General features: G+C 51.9%; 2 protein-coding genes across 5 annotated transcripts in view; one reads left to right on the top strand and one right to left on the bottom strand.

Moving 5' to 3' along the window:
• Window positions 1–18,944, bottom strand: part of ARPC2 (actin related protein 2/3 complex subunit 2) — a 308,635-nt gene that overhangs the window by 239,292 nt on the left and 50,399 nt on the right. The window lies entirely within an intron of this gene.
• Window positions 1–18,944, top strand: part of TTLL4 (tubulin tyrosine ligase like 4) — a 49,085-nt gene that overhangs the window by 12,283 nt on the left and 17,858 nt on the right. The window contains exons 1-9 of one of the 3 annotated variants that reach the window (XM_048868678.2): window positions 2,502–2,609; window positions 3,846–5,298; window positions 9,576–9,688; window positions 11,389–11,452; window positions 12,566–12,690; window positions 13,713–13,823; window positions 14,896–14,972; window positions 15,889–16,083; window positions 16,165–16,247. In XM_048868678.2, coding sequence (XP_048724635.2) covers window positions 3,932–5,298; window positions 9,576–9,688; window positions 11,389–11,452; window positions 12,566–12,690; window positions 13,713–13,823; window positions 14,896–14,972; window positions 15,889–16,083; window positions 16,165–16,247 — 2,135 coding nt within the window. In that variant the 5' untranslated portion in view covers window positions 2,502–2,609; window positions 3,846–3,931. Of the gene's footprint in view, window positions 1–2,501; window positions 2,610–3,845; window positions 5,299–9,575; window positions 9,689–11,388; window positions 11,453–12,565; window positions 12,691–13,712; window positions 13,824–14,895; window positions 14,973–15,888; window positions 16,084–16,164; window positions 16,248–18,944 lie in introns of those variants that run through there. The other 2 variants (XM_048868679.2, XM_075117690.1) reach the window with 2 other exon arrangements.

The raw sequence follows: 18,944 nt of genomic DNA, 5'->3' as shown, positions 1-18,944 counted from the left end.
TTGCATTATTGACAGATCAGTATAGAACCGTAAGGGCTGCGAGCCACAGTTTGTAGGAGGGCGGGTCTGTGCTATCCACTTTGCCTTTTCCTAGTGCTGGTGCTCCAGTGAACCGTGTGGGTGCCAAGGTTTGTGTAGCAGTGTTTGTTGTGATGCTGTGAACACTAGTGAGCAGGATGGGAGGACAGGCAGTACATAGGCCCATGTACCTTGTTCGTCTGTGGGGACCTGCAGATATTTCACAGGCTCTCACTGGTAGCTCTTCGCAGCCATGCACATGGTGCTCATAAAGAACAATGCACTGAAGTCCTGCCCTGAGCAGCGCTCGCACCCAGCACTTCAGGACGTGAGGGCAGCAAGCTTCCTTTTCTCGCCAGCTCACAGAGCTGGGACCTGGGAACTAAGTATAGTCCAGACAATGAGCCACAGGTGGATTCTCTGGGTGCTTTCCTTGGGTATGGTTACCCTGCAGCCAGGAGCTTGCATCATAGCACAGACAGATGGACGCATTAGCTTTGCTCAAGGCACTGTGCTGGACGTGGCAATGGCAGCTCAAGCTATGACTTGAGTATGTGCCGGGGGGGGCCGGGGGGGGGGGGGTTGTACTCAGGTGACTAGCCCGGGCTGCTGCCCTGGCTACGCTGCTACTTTCAGTGCCTCCATGTATCCCTGCTGAGAACCATGCGCCCAGCTGCTATGTAGACACCCCCTTAGTGAGTAGTGCTGGGGAAGGGTGCCAGCTTGACATCCACAGCTAAAGGCAGCAGGGCACAGCCTCTGTCTTGGGCCTGACCCAGAGAGATTGCTTCTGTTCAGTCCCTGTGGCCTGTACTGGTCCGTATCTCTCTGCAGAGCCTGCCGCTGATGTGAACAAAGCCTCTAGGGAGACCACATCTCACCTAGTTCGGTCGCCGCTGTCCTGAGCGGGACTCAGACTAGGGCTATGAAATCCATTAACTCCTGTCAAAGTTCAGGTCTGCAGATGATCCCTGCTAGGCGCTCTGCTTGTCCGACTGAGTCCACTCATCTCTGGAGAGCTGTCTCCTCAACTGGACCTGGTGGCCTTGAGTTTGCACATGGCTCCTTTCTAAGGCAGAGAGCAGCCATGCCCGTTGCATCACCTGTTTATTTTGACAGTGCCCCAGAATCCGACTCCACCAAGTCGTGTTGTATCTGGGTCCCAGCTCATTTCCAATATTCTGAGCTTTGAGGGCTCTTTACAGGGCAAATTCTGTTCCTGCTGCTCCAAAGGGAACTTGTGCTAAACTTAATACGCTTTCTGCCTGCCCCCTTCCCAAGGATTGTAGTCTCCTTGTCCGTGAGTTCCTGCTAACAGTGTAGTACAGTTAAAAAGAGCCAAGGCTCCCGAGTGGCGAAAGGTAAACGAACGTTTGGGAATTAATTCAGCCTGCTAATTCTGTTCTGTCCGGGTTCTTCTTTTATCCACATCACCACAGTATCTGGGTGCTTTCCAGTCATGCGTTAAACCATGTGACGAACATCTGTCCCATGTGTTCCCCCTCTCTCCAGTGTGCACAGGGGAGCACGTTGGTTTGGTAGGGTTTGGGTTTTGCGTCTGTGTTTAATGTAGACGCTGCTGTGTTTATCTTAGCGGAATCTCCTTTTGGTATGGCTGCCAATAAATGTGCCCTCACAAAGGAATGGCCAGGTAGAATAGAAATGGTTACAAGTGGAGACAGCCCCCCCCCCCCCCCAATGGTGAGATTGGCTTAAAAATCATGAAATGTTGCAAGACTATGTACTGGGATCTTATTTAGCCTTCTGGTTTCGGGGGGCTTGTCCACGCTGCCAACGCTCTGCTGCTGTAGGGCTTCAGCATAGACACTGCCTCCACCGGCAGGAGGGGTTCTCCCGTCGGCAGGGGTAACCCGCCGCCCCGAGCGGTGACCAATCCCCCCCCCGAGCAGCATGGTTAAGCTGACCCAAGTCCCCATGTAGACAGCGCTAGGTCAACGGTCCATCGACCGTTGGTAAACAGACCTTATTTTCTAATGTAGCCCAGGCCTGAGCCTTTGGAGCACACTCAGGTGACACGTTCAGGCTTTTCTCTGCAACCAGGAGGGTGAGAAACTTGAGAGTTGAGATTGTCACATAATCATGACTCCGGGAGCTGGGTCTTTAAGAGAAGCACTGCGATCTCAAGACCTGTGTGCATGAGTCAGGAATGCTGCAACTGTTGAATGCTGTAAACCTGACATTGTTCGAAGGGGTTTGGCCGTATTGTCCACCAGGCTTGGTGTGATGTCTCATCTGCTGACTCATTGAACTGTGGCTGTATTTTTTGGCAATTGGATCTGTTCTTTTGTAGCTGCTTGCGAAACTGCAAAGCAGCAGTGAAAAGGGATTTCTCTCCTGTACTTGGCTAAGAAAGTAAAGGCTTTTGTGTGGACAGAGCTCTTTTAAAGGCCTCGCTGAGCTGTTCTCTGCTGCATCCACTTTTGTGTGAGAGACCAGCTGTTCTTTGACTTTGTGTCCAGTCTAGAGAGAGCTTCCATCTCTGAGAGTTCAGAACTAAGAACAGAGAATCTCTTGCCTGCTTCCTACTGCCCTGTATCTTCACCTCTGTCCTGGGAAACACTGTACTCTGGGTGAGTTTGTGTGGCTCTCATCTGAGCGAGCTCCAACAGCCAGTCCTTGAGTAGTGTGCCGCTTACTGGGGTAACACACTGAATCGGCCTGTCTGCATGCATATGGCTGTGTGGAGACCCCGTGGTGCTGACTTCCGAGGGGAGCAGTCAATCCTCAGTCTGTGATCTGTGTTTAGTTTTGACTTCAGCAACAGCATTTGTTCTAAAATTGCGGTTCTCATCAAAAGGATGGGTGGCAAACTCACTTTTCTATTTTGGGGGTAGCACCGCAAGTTGTACGCACGCTTCTGAGGGGGGGGACCGTATAATCAGTCTGACAGCTGCGGTCTCTCGCCCCGTGATCTCTTTCCTAACAGTGGGGTTGGGTGTGTGTTGCTCATACCATGCTGAGGGTGACCCCTGCATTTCCCAACTAGTTTCCTGAGGTTCGCCCCCGCTCCCATCACCTGAATTCGAAGAGTGTATTAATATTTTGTAACCAGCCTTGCATGTGTGAGCCCTCAAAATAGACAGAAATCCTCTCTTTCTGGTTGGATTTCTCTGGATCTGTCTCTGCCAAACTGGGGCTTCTGTAGCCTGTGTCCCAGGCGAGTACCGGGGTGGGAGGAGGGGATGAAGGTGACATCAGCTGAGGTTTTAGCTAGCCTGTTTTGAGTATTAGGGGTGAAGCTCAGGGCCCCCCAGGTGGGTTTTAGCTAGTCTCCTTGTCAGTCCTACGCCTGGCGGGGGGCTGAAATGTTGCTGTGGGTGGTCACTCCCTCTTTGGCATTTGCTTTGTAAACTGACATCAGGAATGTCCCCGTCCTCCCGCTGAACTTCAGACGCTGCCTCTCACCCGAGTGCCCCTGTGCCCCAGGAAGTGCCGTTCACTTCTCACTGGGATGCCCGGGCAGAGCCTCAGGAGGCACCATGGGCTCGCTCTGCAGCGTGGGGAGGGGCGCAGCCATGGATAGGCAGGGATGGCTGGAGTAAGCACAGCCCACCTACCCGTCCCCTCTAATACTGTGGTACTGTCCATTGAATCATAGAATCTCAGGGTTGAAAGGGACCTCAGGAGGTATCTAGTGCAACCCCTTGCTCAAAGCAGGACCAACCCCAACTAAATCATCCCAGCCAGGGCTTTGTCCAGTGCGCACAGAGCTCACTCTGCCTTGGTGCTGGGCACTGGGCAGGGTGAGCTTTGCCAGTGGTGCGGGCTGCAGCTGAAGGCTTTTGCTTACTGTGTCCTTGCTGCAGGCTGACAGGACCCTGGAGAAGATGCTGGTGATCCCGTCTGAGTCCCTATTCTGAGTCAGCCCTTGCCTGGTGTGCTATGGCTCTCCATGGCCTCTGCAGAACCGGAGCACTATAGCATAGGCCTCAAGAGGGGAAGCAACTTCCAACTCCCCGTTCCAGCTGCGGAGAGATCCCCCGAGAGCCAGGCCTGGTTCCTCGCTCAGCAGCAGGTGAAGCCCATCTGGAAGCTAGGAAGAAAGCATGTAAATACTTTCCAGGACCACAGGCCAATCCACTCAGGGATCCCTCCCCAGCGCGCCTGCTTCTTGTACCCAGCCTCGTTATGCAGCAGTCACCTGAGTGACCAGAGCCTGCCCCTCTCCCGGTCCCCGCCCCATCCCTTCCCGGACCTCGCTGGGAGCACGTTGCTGTATCGGCGCTCTTACCTCAGACACAAGCCCTACCAGCGGCTCGAGTCCATCTGCTTACGGTCCGGTGCTTTGGAGAGCCGACAGCTTCCTTTCCCACCCAGAGCTCTCCAGGCTGACCCCGGCATGGCATCCTCGGCGGTGAACCCGTTCCCCCGGCCGAGTGCAGCTGGGGAGCAGCCCGGCTCAGGGGGGAAGAGTGCTCCTCTAGGCTCAGGTAGACAAACGTCCAGCCAGTACAAACCAGTGCTAAACAATAACTCCTTCCTACGGCCAAACAGTGCCAAGGTGCCTTTGCTGCAGTCGCCGGAGAACAAGAAACTGAAGACCCCCCCTAGGTCTCCTGCGATATCTTGGTCCCATTGTGGGGGGAACGGGGACGGCTCCTCCATGAGTCTGGAGAACAGATCTGGGAAAGGCAACGGCCTTGCCCTGGAGCACGCCACCCCCATGTCCCGCCTATCTCCAGTTCAGCCCAGTGCGGCCCTCCGAGCCGAGCGAACCTCTTTGTACTTGGAGGACAGCGAGAGCCGGGTGCAGACTTTAAAAGCCAAGGAACGAGAGATCCGGCTCACAGAGGCCGTGAGAAAACTGAGCGGGAAAGTTAACACCTACAACAAATTTGGCCGCAGGATTGAGACCTCCTGCCTCATGAACACGGGCTTCCAGTACAACCTATTCAACAGGAACAGCCACTGGAAACAGCATCTCCTCACCCAGCTGAGCCCAAAAGAAACGGCCACCCCCTTGAACTTGGAGATGGGTAACCGGTGCCTAAGCGGTAACCTGAGCCTGGCTGGCCCCGACAGTGCCGCTGTCTGCACGAAACGAATCAGTGTTCGCCTCTTAGCCTCCAATTCTGACTCTTCGGACCCCAGTGCGCCCTGTCGGACTGTGAACTTCCTGGCCCTGAGCAGTGGAGACCAGGTGGAGAAAAGCGAGCCAGCCCACCATGCCGACATCTCCGCGGTAGCAGCTCAGATGTCCACCATCCAGCTGAGCAAGGATGCGAAGTGGGAGCAGGCTGCTCCCCTGAGAGACCCAGAGTGAGTACCATGGGAAAAGTCCTCCGTGATCTCTCCTTTGTGGAGCTGGGGGGTCAACTGGGCTGCCGTGGCCTTGGTGCCCCTCTGCAATTCTCGGCAGGCACAGCTCGTGTTGGGCTCCTGCATTCTCTCTGTTCTGAGAGCCGTTCCAGATTCCTACTTGGGGGTGTGGATGCTTATGGGAAGATGATTGCTTGAGAATGCAGGCAGGTTACCTAGGAGCACTGCTTCCATGTGCCATGATCCGTTACAGCTGTCGAACTGAGAGAAGCCATGTGCCCCAGACAGGGAATCGGCCAGTATGCCTGGCTTCTGTCCCTGGTTCTGCCCCTAACTCCCTGTGTGACCTTCAGTGAGTCTCTCCACCGCCCATCTGTGCCTCAGTTTCCCTATCTGTCAGTTATATGGCCTCCCCTTTGGGAAGAGCTGTATGAGTACTAAGTAGGTGTTACTGCTGCAGCATGGCATTAGGCAGCTGCCGGCTGGCTCAACGTTTTTTTTTCAAGCGCGCTGATGCCCCTGTGCGGGAGCAGTTCCCTGACGTGTACTAATAACCAAATAGCCCTGTGGTGCAGACGGTGTTGCTCAGGTTGGTCTCCTGTGCTAATAACAAACATTTAGACAGAGGTGACTGTTTAATTGGACCTGCTAAAAATGAAAGGGAAGTGCCCTGAGCTTTGGAGAACCTGTCTGTCTGCAGGGACGAATGGCAGGTGAGTTGTCAGGTATTGGGTAAAGCTTTGTGACTAAATCCCAGATCAAAGGGACCTCGCTCCCTTTGCAGCTTCCCCTGTGATCTGTCTAATTATCTCACTTCCCCAGTGATCTGCCAGGCTCACTGCGCTTCCCGTGCGCGGAGGAAGTTCGGCCTCTGCAGTCAGGGCCTTTTGCCTGTCTTTGCTCCAGTAAAGGGGTTCCTGTAGCAGTTTGCTCAGTTCTCAGGACAGTGGTGCTGCGGCAGCTTGCTGAAGCATGTCTGAAAACCGAGCACGTGTCTCTCAGCGCCAGCCCGGTTCTGAAGTAGCAGTGCTCACCCGTCCCTGGAAAAGCCCAGCCAGTTTCAGACCCAGCTCTGCCACTCAGGGGCTGCTCCTGCAGTCGAAGGATCCAGGTTTGTGTTTTCAGTGCAGCAGACCAAACCTTCCCTAGGGACTGAGCTGGCCTTATGCAAGCGTGGAGGTGACATGGGGGGCGCGGAAGGGAGGGGATTGAACTGCAAGTGAGGAAAGTGGGATAAGAGGGAAAATCCTTTCATGAATTGAGAACTGATTAAAAGACAGGGAACAAAGGGTAGGAATAAAAGGTAATTTTTCAAAGTCGAGGGGGTAACTAGTGGTGTTGCCCAAGGGTCGGTCCTAGGACCAATCCTATTCAACTTATTCATAACCTGGAGGAAGGGGTAAACAGTGAGGTGGCAAAGTTTGCAGCCGATACTAAACTGCTCAAGATAGTTAAGACCAAAGCAGACGGTGAAGAACTTCAAAAAGGTCTCACAAAACTAAGTGATTGGGCAACAAAATGGCAAATGAAATTTAATGTGGAGAAATGTCAAGTAATGCACATTGGAAAAAATAACCCCAACAATACATACAATATGATGGGGGCTAATTTAGCTACAAGTAATCAGGAAAGAGATCTTGGAGTCATCGTGGCTAGTTCTCTGAAGACGTCCATGCAGTGTGCAGCGGCAGCCAAAAAAGCAAACGGGATGTTAGGAGTCATTAAAAAAGGGATAAAGAATAAGATGGAGAATATCTTATTGCCCTTATATAAATCCATGGTACACCCACATTTTAATACTGCATACAGATGTGGTCTTCTCATCTCAAAAAAGATATGCTGGCATTAGAAAAGGTTCAGAGAAGGGCAACTAAAATGATTAGGGGTTTGGAACGGGTCCCGTAGGAGGAGAGATTAAAGAGGCTAGGACTTTTCAGCTTGGAAAAGAGGAGACTAAGGGGGGATGTGATAGAGGGCTATAAAATCATGAGTGGTGTGGAGAAAGAGAATAAGGAAAAGTTATTTACTTGTTCCCATAATATAAGAACTAGGGGCCACCAAATGAAATTAATGGGTAGCAGGTTTAAAACAAATAAAAGGAAGTTCTTCACTCAGCGCACAGTCAACCTGTGGAACTCCTTGCCTGAGGAGGTTGTGAAGGCTAGGACTATAACAGGGTTTAAAAGAGAACTGGATAAATTCGTGGAGGTTAAGTCCATTAATGGCTCTTCACCAGGATGGGTAAGGAATGGTGTCCCTAGCCTCTGTTTGTCAGAGAGTGGAGATGGATGGCAGGAGAGAGATCACTTGATCATTACCTGTTAGGTTCACTCCTTCTGGGGCACCTGGTACTGGCCACTGTGTGCAGACAGGACACTGGGCTGGATGGACCTTTGGTCTGACCCAGTCTGGCCATTTTTATGCTCTTATGGAGAGGAACATGCAGCAAAGATCTCCCAGAGCAAGGTCATGGTACCCAGCAGCCCTTGAGATTCAGGGGAAGGGGTTCTGTTTCCAAGTGAGAGGATGCCAGGAGACCATGCAGAGCAGGAAGGGATTTGAGTGGTTGTGGGGGAAGAGGTGGAATTGAGTTGCATCTCCAGAGTGCTGGGGCTAGAGAGAAGGGCAATAAATAGTCCCAGGTGTCTCCCCCATGATGTGCTTGGGTGTCATGGCCCACAGTTAGCAAAAGGAGTTCCTGTTTTGCGTGACACATTGGGTTTTAAAAGCCTGTTGCCCTCCAGCATGACCAGGGTACAAGTGTGACGGGTTGCCCCCCTTTAAGGTGCTACCTGATGTACTGAGATACCACTGAGCCCACCTATTCTGCCAGCATGGGCCCCCTTTAACCTGTCTTGCTGAGCCAGGCTCTTAAGCCTCCTCTAGCACACACACAGGCTGGGCCACACCCTGCTGCGGAAAGACACAGACACAGAGATCAGCTGTGGGAAGACTCAGCTTAAGGGACTTGCCCCAGCACTCAGGTGCCCAGCTCCCTTGGAGTGCAGACCCAAAGGTATAACGTCTTGCGCTGTATAGAAAAATCTGCACAGCGCGAACTCATAAAAATTCGCGCTCTCCCTCAATGTGAAGAGAGATGTGCACAAGTTCTTGCCCCCCCCACCCCCTTCCCCAGTTTGAAATTGCACAAACTGGGTTTAACAATAAACAAAACAAATGTATTAACTCTAAAAGGCAGATTTAAGTGATTATAAGAGATAGCAAACAGAAGAAAGCAGATTACCAAGCAAATAAAACACGCAAACTAAGCTTGGTACACAAAGAAACAGATTACAAAATGTTATTTCTCACCCTAAATGTTGAATTAGGAAAATGGCAGAGTCTTGAAAGCCAGCAGCACTGGTCTGCAGCTTGGAACTTCAGGTGCTTTCACTCACAAGCTGGACGTCCTCCCAGTCTGGGCTCAGCTTCTCCCCCTCCCCGCCCCCCAGTTCAGTTCTTGTTTCCAGGTGTTTCCCAGTGTCTCTTTGGGCGGGGAGACAGAGGAGAACCATGATGATGTCACTCCCCTACCTCATATAGCTCTTGTCTATGGGGGGAACGGTTTGTCTCCCAGTGGAAAAACACCAGCATACCAAGGGGTGGGTCCAGTACCAGGTAACTCCGTCCCATGTCTCTGCAGGGTCGTAGCAGCCATTACTTGCAGGCTGCTTGGAGCATCCACAGGAAGACTGAGCTCTTTCGCAGTCCATTGTCTCTGCTAATGAGCCATCAGTCCTCTCTGGCTTTTCCATTGTTGTACCTGAAGAGCTAGTTGTGGGTGTCACCCAGAGTAGCACATTTGGAATAGATACATGGTCAATATTCCTAACTTCAGATACAGAAATGATACAGGCACACAGATTGGATAATCACGTTCAGTGAATCAGAACCTTGCCAATGAGATCTTACATGAGCCATCTGGCATGAAGTGTATCTTCGTTATGCCATATTCATATCAGAACCATATTTCTAGGACGAATATGGGGTGTAGCATCACAACAAGTACCTTGGCTCCCAAAATGTCTCGAAGTGCTGCCCCGCATCTCCTCTCATCTGAGCCGTATAGGTGCCCTGGGGATCTCTGTAGCAAAGACAGATGGGCAGGTGTCATGCTCTAGCCGCCCTGCCTTGGTGTAACGTACGTCAGCCCAGGCACATGGCGGAGATCCTTCTCGAGGGCCACTGAGATTCCTCCGTGGTGTGATGATGGAGACACGCCACGCGTGCTGCTGCATGGATGGACTTTACTCTCCGTTGAATTCCTTGTGTTCTAGGGCGGCCATCAACCTGCCCCTGCTCGACCCTGGGGAGCCTGAAGCTGATGCAGAAGAAGAGCTTCCTGATGGCTTGGAAGATGGCTGCAGTCAGGATGAGGAGGAAGAGGAGGGTTAGTGCGGCTGTCCCAAGAAGAGCTGGGGCTATGTGTATGTGTGTGACTGGGGATCGATGAGCACTGCTCTCCTTGCTTTCCAAACAAGCTAGCTGAGGATGCTTGGCTGGGATGTGGAGAGCTGGATGTGAGTGAGGCTGTGGGCCATGGCTTCTCAGGAATGTTTGACCCAGGTGTGATGGATTCTCCCCCCACCATCACCACCACTGGAACTGGGGTACCACTGAGCCCTCTGTTTCACCAGCTGGGGCTCCCTCTCACCCCGGGATGCTGTGACAAACTGCAGTCCCCTCCACGAGCTGTGCTCACCCAAGCAGGGACACACCCAGCTGCAGGTACATGAAGGCTTCTCCTCAGCCACTCAAGAGCTGCCAGTAGAGTGAGGCTCCAGCCAGAAAACCCCCAGCTCCCTAGCCTAGGACCCCGGAGCTGTACTGTTCTGCCCTGGTCAAAAGCCTGACCAGTGTCTGAGTTATTACCCAGCTCGCCACTTCTCCAAAGGAAGTGGACGTGCCCCAACTCTGGTTCCTGGGCAGAGATTTTCCCCCAAGCACTTCACTCAAACCGCACGGCTTTTGGTAAAATATAAAACCGGTTTATTAACTAAAGAAAGAGCGCTAATAAGGGATTCTGAGGGGTAGCAAACAGATCAAAGCAGGTTTCAGCTTTGTGTGTATATAAAAAGATATTCTGCATTTTCCACAGTATGCATCCGATGAAGTGAGCTGTAGCTCACGAAAGCTTATGCTCAAATAAATTGGTTAGTCTCTAAGGTGCCACAAGTACTCCTTTTCTAGATCAAAGCAGATTACCTAGCAAATACACAAAACCGCAATCTAAGCCTAATATACTAAATAGGGTTTGAATTAAGCAGTGTCTCACCTGGTCAGATAAGTAAAAGTCCACCAGTGTTTCATACATAGGCAGGCTTCCTTCTTTCCAGTCTGGGTCCAGCACTTCCCCCAGTTCCGTCTTTGTTCCTCAGGTGTTTCCAGGTGGAGTGTGGGGCGGGGATTGAGGCCCCATGTGATGTCACGTCTCCCTTTTATAGCTTATTCCATATGGCAGGAACCCCTTTGTTTAAAGCCAAGCTGCCAGCCCATTTTGTGGAAAAATACAGGTACCAAAATGGAGTTATTAGGTGAGACTAAGGCTTTCCATGGCCCATTGTCTGCTGATGAACCATTAACTTTGGATAGTCCATTCACAATGTGCTGGCTAGACTGAATGTACCCCGCCCTTGTGGGTGTTACCCAGGATCAATCACCTAAATACACGCACATAGTCAGTATTCATAACTTCAGATACAAAAATGATACATGCATTCAAATAGGAAAATCCTATTCAGCAAACCATAACTTTTCCATTGACACTTTACATGACATAGGTTGTAGAAGATCTATCCTATTCCTATCACTATGGTGAATATGGGTGCAGAATGTCACACCAGTATCTGGGCTTCTCTGCCCCAGAATTAGAACTGGTGTTTGGCTGGTTGTAGTTGCAGGCCTTGTGGGGCATTGAACAGGGATCGTTTGAAACCCCTGTGCGTAGCCCACCTGGCCAGTTTCCTGTGATTGCTTGGGGGCGTTGAGGGAGGCTTTGAAGAGCATTGGTGGTCCTTGGGTTTCAGACTTTCCCTCATCTCCAACAACATCCCCAGTCCTTGTCTAATTTAGTCTCTCCTCCTCCTGCAGGCGAGTCAGACAGCTCCTCCGTCACAGGTTTATCGCCCAATGGCTCTGTGGCTCTAATTTCCAGGTTAGTTGTTCTAAACGGGGTCCTACAGCAGAGTGGTTGGTGTCTCAGGCAGGCGCTTGGCCCCTTGGCAGAGGGAAGCCATTTGGGTGTAGGATACAGAGTACATGTAGTGACTGGATTTCAAATCAAAGTCAGCTGATTGGAGGCATTCTGTCCCCAATACAGACTAGTCTGCAAATACCTTTAACGAGAAACACCTGTTCGCTAGCTGCAGGGTAAAGCACCTGTCTTCAGTTCACTCCTATCCCTTCGTTACTCCTGGACACAGGTTGGGATTTGCCCCAGTTGGACTTAGTTGCGGCTCTCTGACAGCTGCCTGGCCTCTGGCAAAGGAGCTGGGCTTGCCGGGCACCTTGCTCCAGTGTCTAAGGGACCAGTCTGAATGTCACAAATGGCCAAAGAGCCTGGCTCTGCTTGGCCCCTGGGCTCCTGCAGCAGGGAGCGACTAGGCCATGGAGACAGCGTGTACCTCTAAGCCCTCGGAAATGGCCCCCTGGCGGGAAGAGGGGCGCTTGCTCTGACACAGCCTGTGCGGCTAACCTGGGCCTCGTGCTCCAGGGCTCTCAGTGGGATGCCTTCCGCCATCACTAAACTCACTCAGAAAACGGAGCACAGGAAAGCTGCTGGAGTCGGTTGCTGCAGGTGTCCCCGAGTGAGGGGTGAAAACTCCTGATAGGAGGGACAGCCACGCCCTGCGAGAGTGTAACGTCCCTGCGGTTGGCGGATTGGGAGGGCTGGCTTTATCCCGGGCTGGCAGCTGTACAGGGGCAGATCTAGGGAGTGCAGATCACTTTGGGGTAGCTTCCCCCTCCAGTCAGGACAACGGAGTTCCACCTGATCCTTCCCTTTCTATCAGCCAGGCTTCCTTGCTGCCCTGGAGCAGAAACAGCTCAGCCTCTCCGTGACCGGCCTCAGAGCCTTAGATCCCTCCCTGGTGCCGGTTGCATCACGGAATTTCTGAGCCCATGGGGGTGAATTGCAGGGAGCTGGTATTGAGAGAGGCCGCCAGGGAGCTGTACTGGGGGATGCCCGTTTCTCTGGACCTGTTGTCAGTGCCTCGTCCCTTGTCTCAACACAGTCCAGCCTTCTGACCCTCCCTCCCTTATTTTCCAGGAATTGTATTGAGTGTTTGACCCAGCCACTTGCAGCCCAAGAACGAATCCTCAAACCAGCTCTCATATGCAGTTTATTCCCCACCGTGCCTCCAACCATCTACTTCAGTACTCGGGATGAGAAAGGTGAACTGGGTTTGAGCACCTCTGAGTGCTGAGAGCAGAAAGGGGCAGGGAGGAGCCATGAGCACGGACTGGGAGTGGAAGGAACCGGAAGTAGTGGAGGGCTGGAGTGAATGGTGGCACAGTAATGCCAGTTAGGTGCTCCCTTCTCATCCCGGGATAAAAGAACAAGTAACCCCCTCTGCGAAATGAAAGGAATGAACTAAAATGACCACCTCCACGGGTTAATTCTTAAAGCTGGTGGAACTCCCTGCCCCATGTTATTGAGGCAAACAGTTATGCAGGGTTAAAATACCCAAAGGGGTTAGAAATGGTTGTGGTTAAGAACGTCTGCAGTGAGGTTGGAGAGGGGGAGCCTTCCGTGCCTCGGGGCAGCAGCTGATCATGAGGTGGTGCCAAGAATACAGCTCTCCCCCTTTGCAAAGTTAATTTCATTCCAGGGGGTCTTGCTCCTTTCTCTGAAGATCTGACCGTTCTAGCTTCCAGAGGCTGCTGAACCAGACAACTGGCTGGTCAGTGCTGGGATCGCAGTCCCTAGAGTGTTAGCCAGCGGGAAGAGAGAAGATATTAGACGTACTCGTGGGCAGAGCTCCGGGGTAACTGGCAGCCCATCCCCTGCTTGGAAGGGTCAAAGTGCTGTAGCGGGCTTAAGAACATGGAGAAGCTGTCTGCAGTCTTCCCAGCGTGGGAGAACAAGGGGCGCTTTGCTCTGAGGGTCTCCGGCACGAGAGGGATTGGTCCGTTTGACGGAAGGGATCGAGCCCTGCTGGGTGGTGCTCTCCCCGCTCCATTCCCTTCAGTTATCACCCTCCAGTCCTTGCCCTCCTGTAATAACTTCACCTGCTTGAGCTTTCTGTGCTCTGCTTCACCTTTCCTCCCAGGCTGTCAATCAGCTGGCCCCGATTCACCCCTCCGGGTAAGCTGTAAAGGCATCTAGGTTCCTTCAGGACAGAAGGGGCTACAGAAAGGTGAGCTCTTGTTTTCCCCTCATCCCGGACGTTTGCAATCACTTCTTTCCCTGCCAGTGGAGAAGCTCCCCTGGGAGCAGAGGAAGCTGCTGCGATGGAAGATGAGCACCGTCACCCCCAACATCGTGAAGCAAACCATTGGCAGATCCCACTTCAAAGTCAGCAAGAGTAAGTCGGCTGAGTTGGCAGGCGCTGAGGCTGTGGGGTTGTGGTGAGCTCCCTCTCCCAGCCCGGAGGGGAAGGCGTCTGATCCCTCCCACGTCTCATCCTGCTGCCCACAAAGGGGGAAACCGAGGGCAGTTCTGCTCTGGGCCTGTGTTGGCCTTTTCACTGCTGGAGACTAGAATTCGGTTAGGTGGCAGGAGAATACACGTAATGGTCTCGGCCTAGCCCCTCAGCCACGTCGCCAACGCCGCAAAGGTCTTTGCAGAGGATGGCTTCGCTAGCTGTTTCTGCTTGACATGCCCAGGGCTGGGAGAGGTGGTTGTGAGTCCTCCTGCGTCTCCTAGCTCAGTGGTTCGTTCCCTCTGCGCGCTGGGGAAGCGGTCGCGTCTGGTAGGATGGGTGTAACTCATGAACACTGAGCTCCTGCTGACGTGCAAGTCTGAAATGAGGGGGCAGGGAGAAGCCGCCTTAGATCATTCAGCCCATCTTTCCCCCTACAGTGTGTCCTGCCAGGCTTTGACCAATCTAGCTGCAGGGCTCCTACTTGTGTCAGGACACCTGTCCTCAGCCCGGTGCATCGGGATTATAACAAGATGCCAGCAAAGAGGCTCTGTAGTATAGTGGAGAGGAAGCCAAGAAGTCCTGTATTCTCCCACTGCCTCCCATTCGCTTTGGGCAGGATGCTAACCTCCCTGCCTCAGTTTCCCCATCGGTAAAAAGGGGTCTGGTTAGTTTTCTGCCTCCCCGAGTTGCTGTGGGAATTAATTCACTAATGTATGTATGGTGCTTTGAAGATGAGAGGTGCAGTCTGTGCTCAGTGCAGGGTGTTCTGCACCGGTGATAGCTTCACAGGGAAACTAGCCACCTAGAAAAGCTGGAGCCTAGCCAACATGGTTGGCTTGGCAGAGCCGGAGGGGTGTCAGTAGCAGGCATGCCTGCTTCCTGCTCGCACTGTCTAGGCCCCTCAATCCTGCCCCTTGAGGGTGAGTTGGGGAGAATGATCCCGCATTCTTGTTTAAGATGAAATCTGGGCAGGTGGTGAATTTGGTCCCCAATTTTGTCTCATCTCCTCCAGAAAACAGTGACTGGTTGGGCTGCTGGGGCCATCACATGAAGTCACCTGGCTTCCGAGCCATCAAGGAGCATCAGAAGGTATGAAAGCGTCGGGGCTCAGTGCATGCGATGCCGTCTGGCCGAGCTGCATGCGCTTCCTTGGATACCCATTGCTACGGGCCGAGGAACTCGGCCAGGGTTGTATACCCTTATGGTGTGCAGTATCGAGACCACTTCCCCAAAACTCCTGCAGTAATATGTGCTTCTCTTCCTGGGAGAGGAGAAGTGAACCCTGACAGACCTAACGCAGCCAGGAGCTCCCTCTGTAACAGCTGTGCTCCGAGATCCTTGCAACTGATGCTGGGCAAAGGGTAGTGGAGGAAGATGCAGGTGGGGGGTGTGTCTGAGGGGAGGGTAGAGCAAGGGGGACCCGTTTTACTATGTGCCATGCACATCTAGTCTGATCCTTGTTGGGTGAAATCTCCAAACTCATTGGTTTTGTGGCTGAATCTCCTGCGCTGACCCCCCACCCCCTTTGACACCAAGCCCCTCTGTTCACGTTGGCTCAGGGCTGTGTTTGCAATGAGGCTTGTGGGGTTCTAGCTTCTGTGTGGTGAACCTGAGCTGGATCCAGATACCACCCTGGTGCGGACTGGACGAATACAGGGAGATAAGGGGAGCTAAGAAAGTGGATAAATGTTGGCCAAGGGTGCTGCTCAGGCTCTGGGCTTCTGCCAGCTTGGTTGCCGTAGGTGCACGTAACGCTTTGCCCCATAGACATGCACATCACCAGGAGAGGCCTAGTTCAAGTAGATACAGTATTTTTAGGCCTTGAAGTGCTAGCCATAAAGTGGCATGAGATGGTTAGTTCATGCTGACCTTGCTTGGGGGGCGGGGGGGCTTGAAGGAGAGGGAGGGAGGGTATCCCATGCCTAGGGGTAGTGTGGAGAGGGAAGGCTGGGATGTGGCCGCAAAAGGACACCTCTTTACTGCTGTTCGTTTGGTTCTCTCCCAGTTAAACCACTTCCCTGGTTCGTTTCAAATCGGGAGGAAGGATCGTCTGTGGCGCAACCTGTCAAAGATGCAGGCTCGTTTCGGCAAGAAGGAGTTTAACTTCTTCCCCCAGTCCTTCATCCTTCCCCAGGACATCAAGCTGCTGAGGAAGGCCTGGGAGGAGAGTGGTAGCCGCCAGAAGTGGATCGTAAAACCAGTAAGAACCAAGCTGGGCCAAGTGACTTACCCTGCTGCCGCTACAGCCAGATAAACTGATGGCCTCTGGTGTGTTTTCCAGCCGGCGTCGGCCAGGGGCATTGGGATCCAGGTCATCCACAAATGGAGCCAGCTGCCCAAGAGGAGACCGCTGCTGGTGCAGAGGTGAGTTGAACCTTTCCAAGCGTCCTTTGCTAAGAGCAGGTTGCAAACGGACACTCCCATGGGAATTCTGTGCCAAAACATTAACAGTTCTGCGCACAAGATTTTCAAATTCTGCATATTTTATATGTCAAAATAACACCCTGTAATCACGCCAGTTTTAGTTATTTTGGTAATTTCAAACCTGTCGGCACAATACAGACAACAAAAAAGATTCAGGACATTTTTTTGACAAATAGATTCCTTACTAGGCTTATTAATTCAGGACTCTGAGTAATAATTCATTAAAACTACATACCGAACTCTATTTCCTGTCCCCCTCCTCCCCCTCAGGGAAGGAGCCTGGGAATGAACCTGAAGGGCTGTTGGGGGTGGGTGGGAGGAGTATGGAATAGGTTTTTTTAGGGGAAGGGGATTTTTAGGGAGTTGGGGAGCCTTCCCCATGCAGACCCTTGCTGACCCCTAGCCTCTCCTTCAGTGAGGCACATCTGCCCCGGCTCAATGCTGGTACCCCACTAGCTCCTGAGCCTGTGGCCCAGTCTGCCCCCGCACTAGCCCTTCTGAACCGCAGTCTGTGTCCCTCTAGCAGCCCCATGTGCATCACTCTATCTGTCCACTCCCCGTCCTGCCTCCTAACCTGGCTCCGCAGGCAGGGCTCTGTGAGGAACTCGGCCAGCTGCTGGCTGTTACTGCCGGTCAGCCAGCTGCTATCTTCTCATGTCTTGCTTACAACAATCCTGCTGATACATCCAGAATGGTGTTCGCTTGTTTTGCAACAGTGTTACACTGCTGACTCATATTTAGCTTGTGGTCGACTATGACCCCCAGACCCATTTCCTCAGTGCTCCTTCCTAGGCAGTCATTTCCTATTTTGTATGTGTGCAAAATTGATTCCTGATTGTTCCTTCATAAGTGGAGTACTTTGTATTTGTCCTTATTGAATTTCATCCTATTTACTTCAGACCATTTCTCCAGTTTGTCCAGATCATTTTGAATTTTAATCCTATCCTCCAAAGCACTTGCAACCCCTCCCTGCTTGGTATCATCCGCAAACTTTAAGTGTACTCTCTATGCCATTATCTAAATCATTGATGAAGATATTGAACAGAACCAGACCCAGAACGGATCCCTGCGGGACCCCACTCGTTATGCCCTTCCAGCTTGACTGTGAACCACTGATAACTACTCTCTGGGAGCGTTTTTCAAAGAGTTATACACCCACTTTATAGTAGCTCCATCAAGGTTGCATTTCCCTAGTTTGTTTATGAGAAGGTCATGCGAGACCGTATCAAAAGCCTTACTAACGTCAAGATAAACCACGTCTACTGCTTCCTCCACAAGCCTTGTTACCCTGTCAGAGAAAGCTGTCAGGTTGGTCTGACATGATTTGTTCTTGACAAATCCATGCTGACTCTTACTTATCTCCTCATTATCTTCTAGATGTTTGCAAATTGATTGCTTTATTATTTGCTCCATTATCTTGCTGGGTACATGTGACGATGTGACTCAGCAGGGAGGGGGGAGTGTTGACCTGGGAATGTGCCCTGGGGATGGGAGACCTGAGAGCCTGTCACCTGAGCCAGGAGGGGGAGGGGGAGGTAACACCTCTGCCCAGGAATGTGGACGGAGACTGCAGCAGGGAACCTGCTGGGTGGGTTTAGTTTTCAGTTTGGGGCTGGGTGGAGGAACACAGGGAACCCCAGGGCTGGGGTCTAAGCTCCCTGCTCCCCCAGAAGGACGTGATTGAGGGGTCCTGGTTGTACCCACAAGCTCTGTTGTGGACTGTGTTCCTGTTGTCCAATAAACCTTCTGTTTTACTGGCTGGCTGAGAGTCTCAGTGGCACCCAGGAAGAGGGGTGCAGGGCCTGGACTCCCCCACACTCCGTGACAGTACAGAAGTCTGTAATTCCCCGGCTGTCCTTATTTCCCTTTTTGTAGATGGGCACTAGATTTGCCCTTTTCCAGTCTTGTGGAGTCTCTCCCGTCTTCCATGACTTTTCAAAGATAATCACTAATGGCGCCGATATCTCCTCCGTCAGCGCCTTGAGTATTCTAGGATGCATTTCGTCAGGCCCTGGTGACTTGAAGACATCTAACTTGTCTAAGTAATTTTTAACTTGTTCTTTCCCTATTTTAGCCTCTAATCCTACCTCATTTTCACTGGCATTCACTACTTCAGACGTCCAATCGCCACCAACCTTCTTGGTGAAAACCGAAACACAGAAGTCATTAAGCACCTCTGCCATTTCCACAATTTCTGTTGTTTTCTCCCCCCCTCACCCCCCCCCCCCATTGAGTAACGGGCCTACCCTGCCCTTGGTTGTCTTCTGGCTTCTAATGTATTTGTAGAATTTTTTCTTGTTACTCTTTATGTCTCTAGCTAGTTTGATCTCGTTTTGTGCCTTGGCCTTTCTAATTTTGTCCCTGCATACTTGTGTTATTTGTTATTTGTTCATATTCATCCTTTATAATTTCACCTAGTTTACACTTTTTGTAGGACTCTCTTTGATTTTTAGATCATTGAAGATCTCTTGGTTAAGCCGGGGTGGTCTCTTGCTGTACTTCCTGTCTTTCCTATATAGCTCAGGAAACCTTTATTCCTGCTGAAGAATTAACATAACTGTGGGATGCTTTGTCCTCCTGTTGATCATTCAGTGGGTCTGTCATGTAGTTAGAGAGCAGGGCTGCAGGGACATTATT

Source organism: Caretta caretta, chromosome 11 (genome assembly GCF_965140235.1).
Source record: "Caretta caretta isolate rCarCar2 chromosome 11, rCarCar1.hap1, whole genome shotgun sequence".
NCBI lineage: Eukaryota > Metazoa > Chordata > Testudines > Cheloniidae > Caretta > Caretta caretta.
Note: the sequence above shows the minus strand (reverse complement) of the source record. Positions and strands in the feature narration are given on the sequence as shown.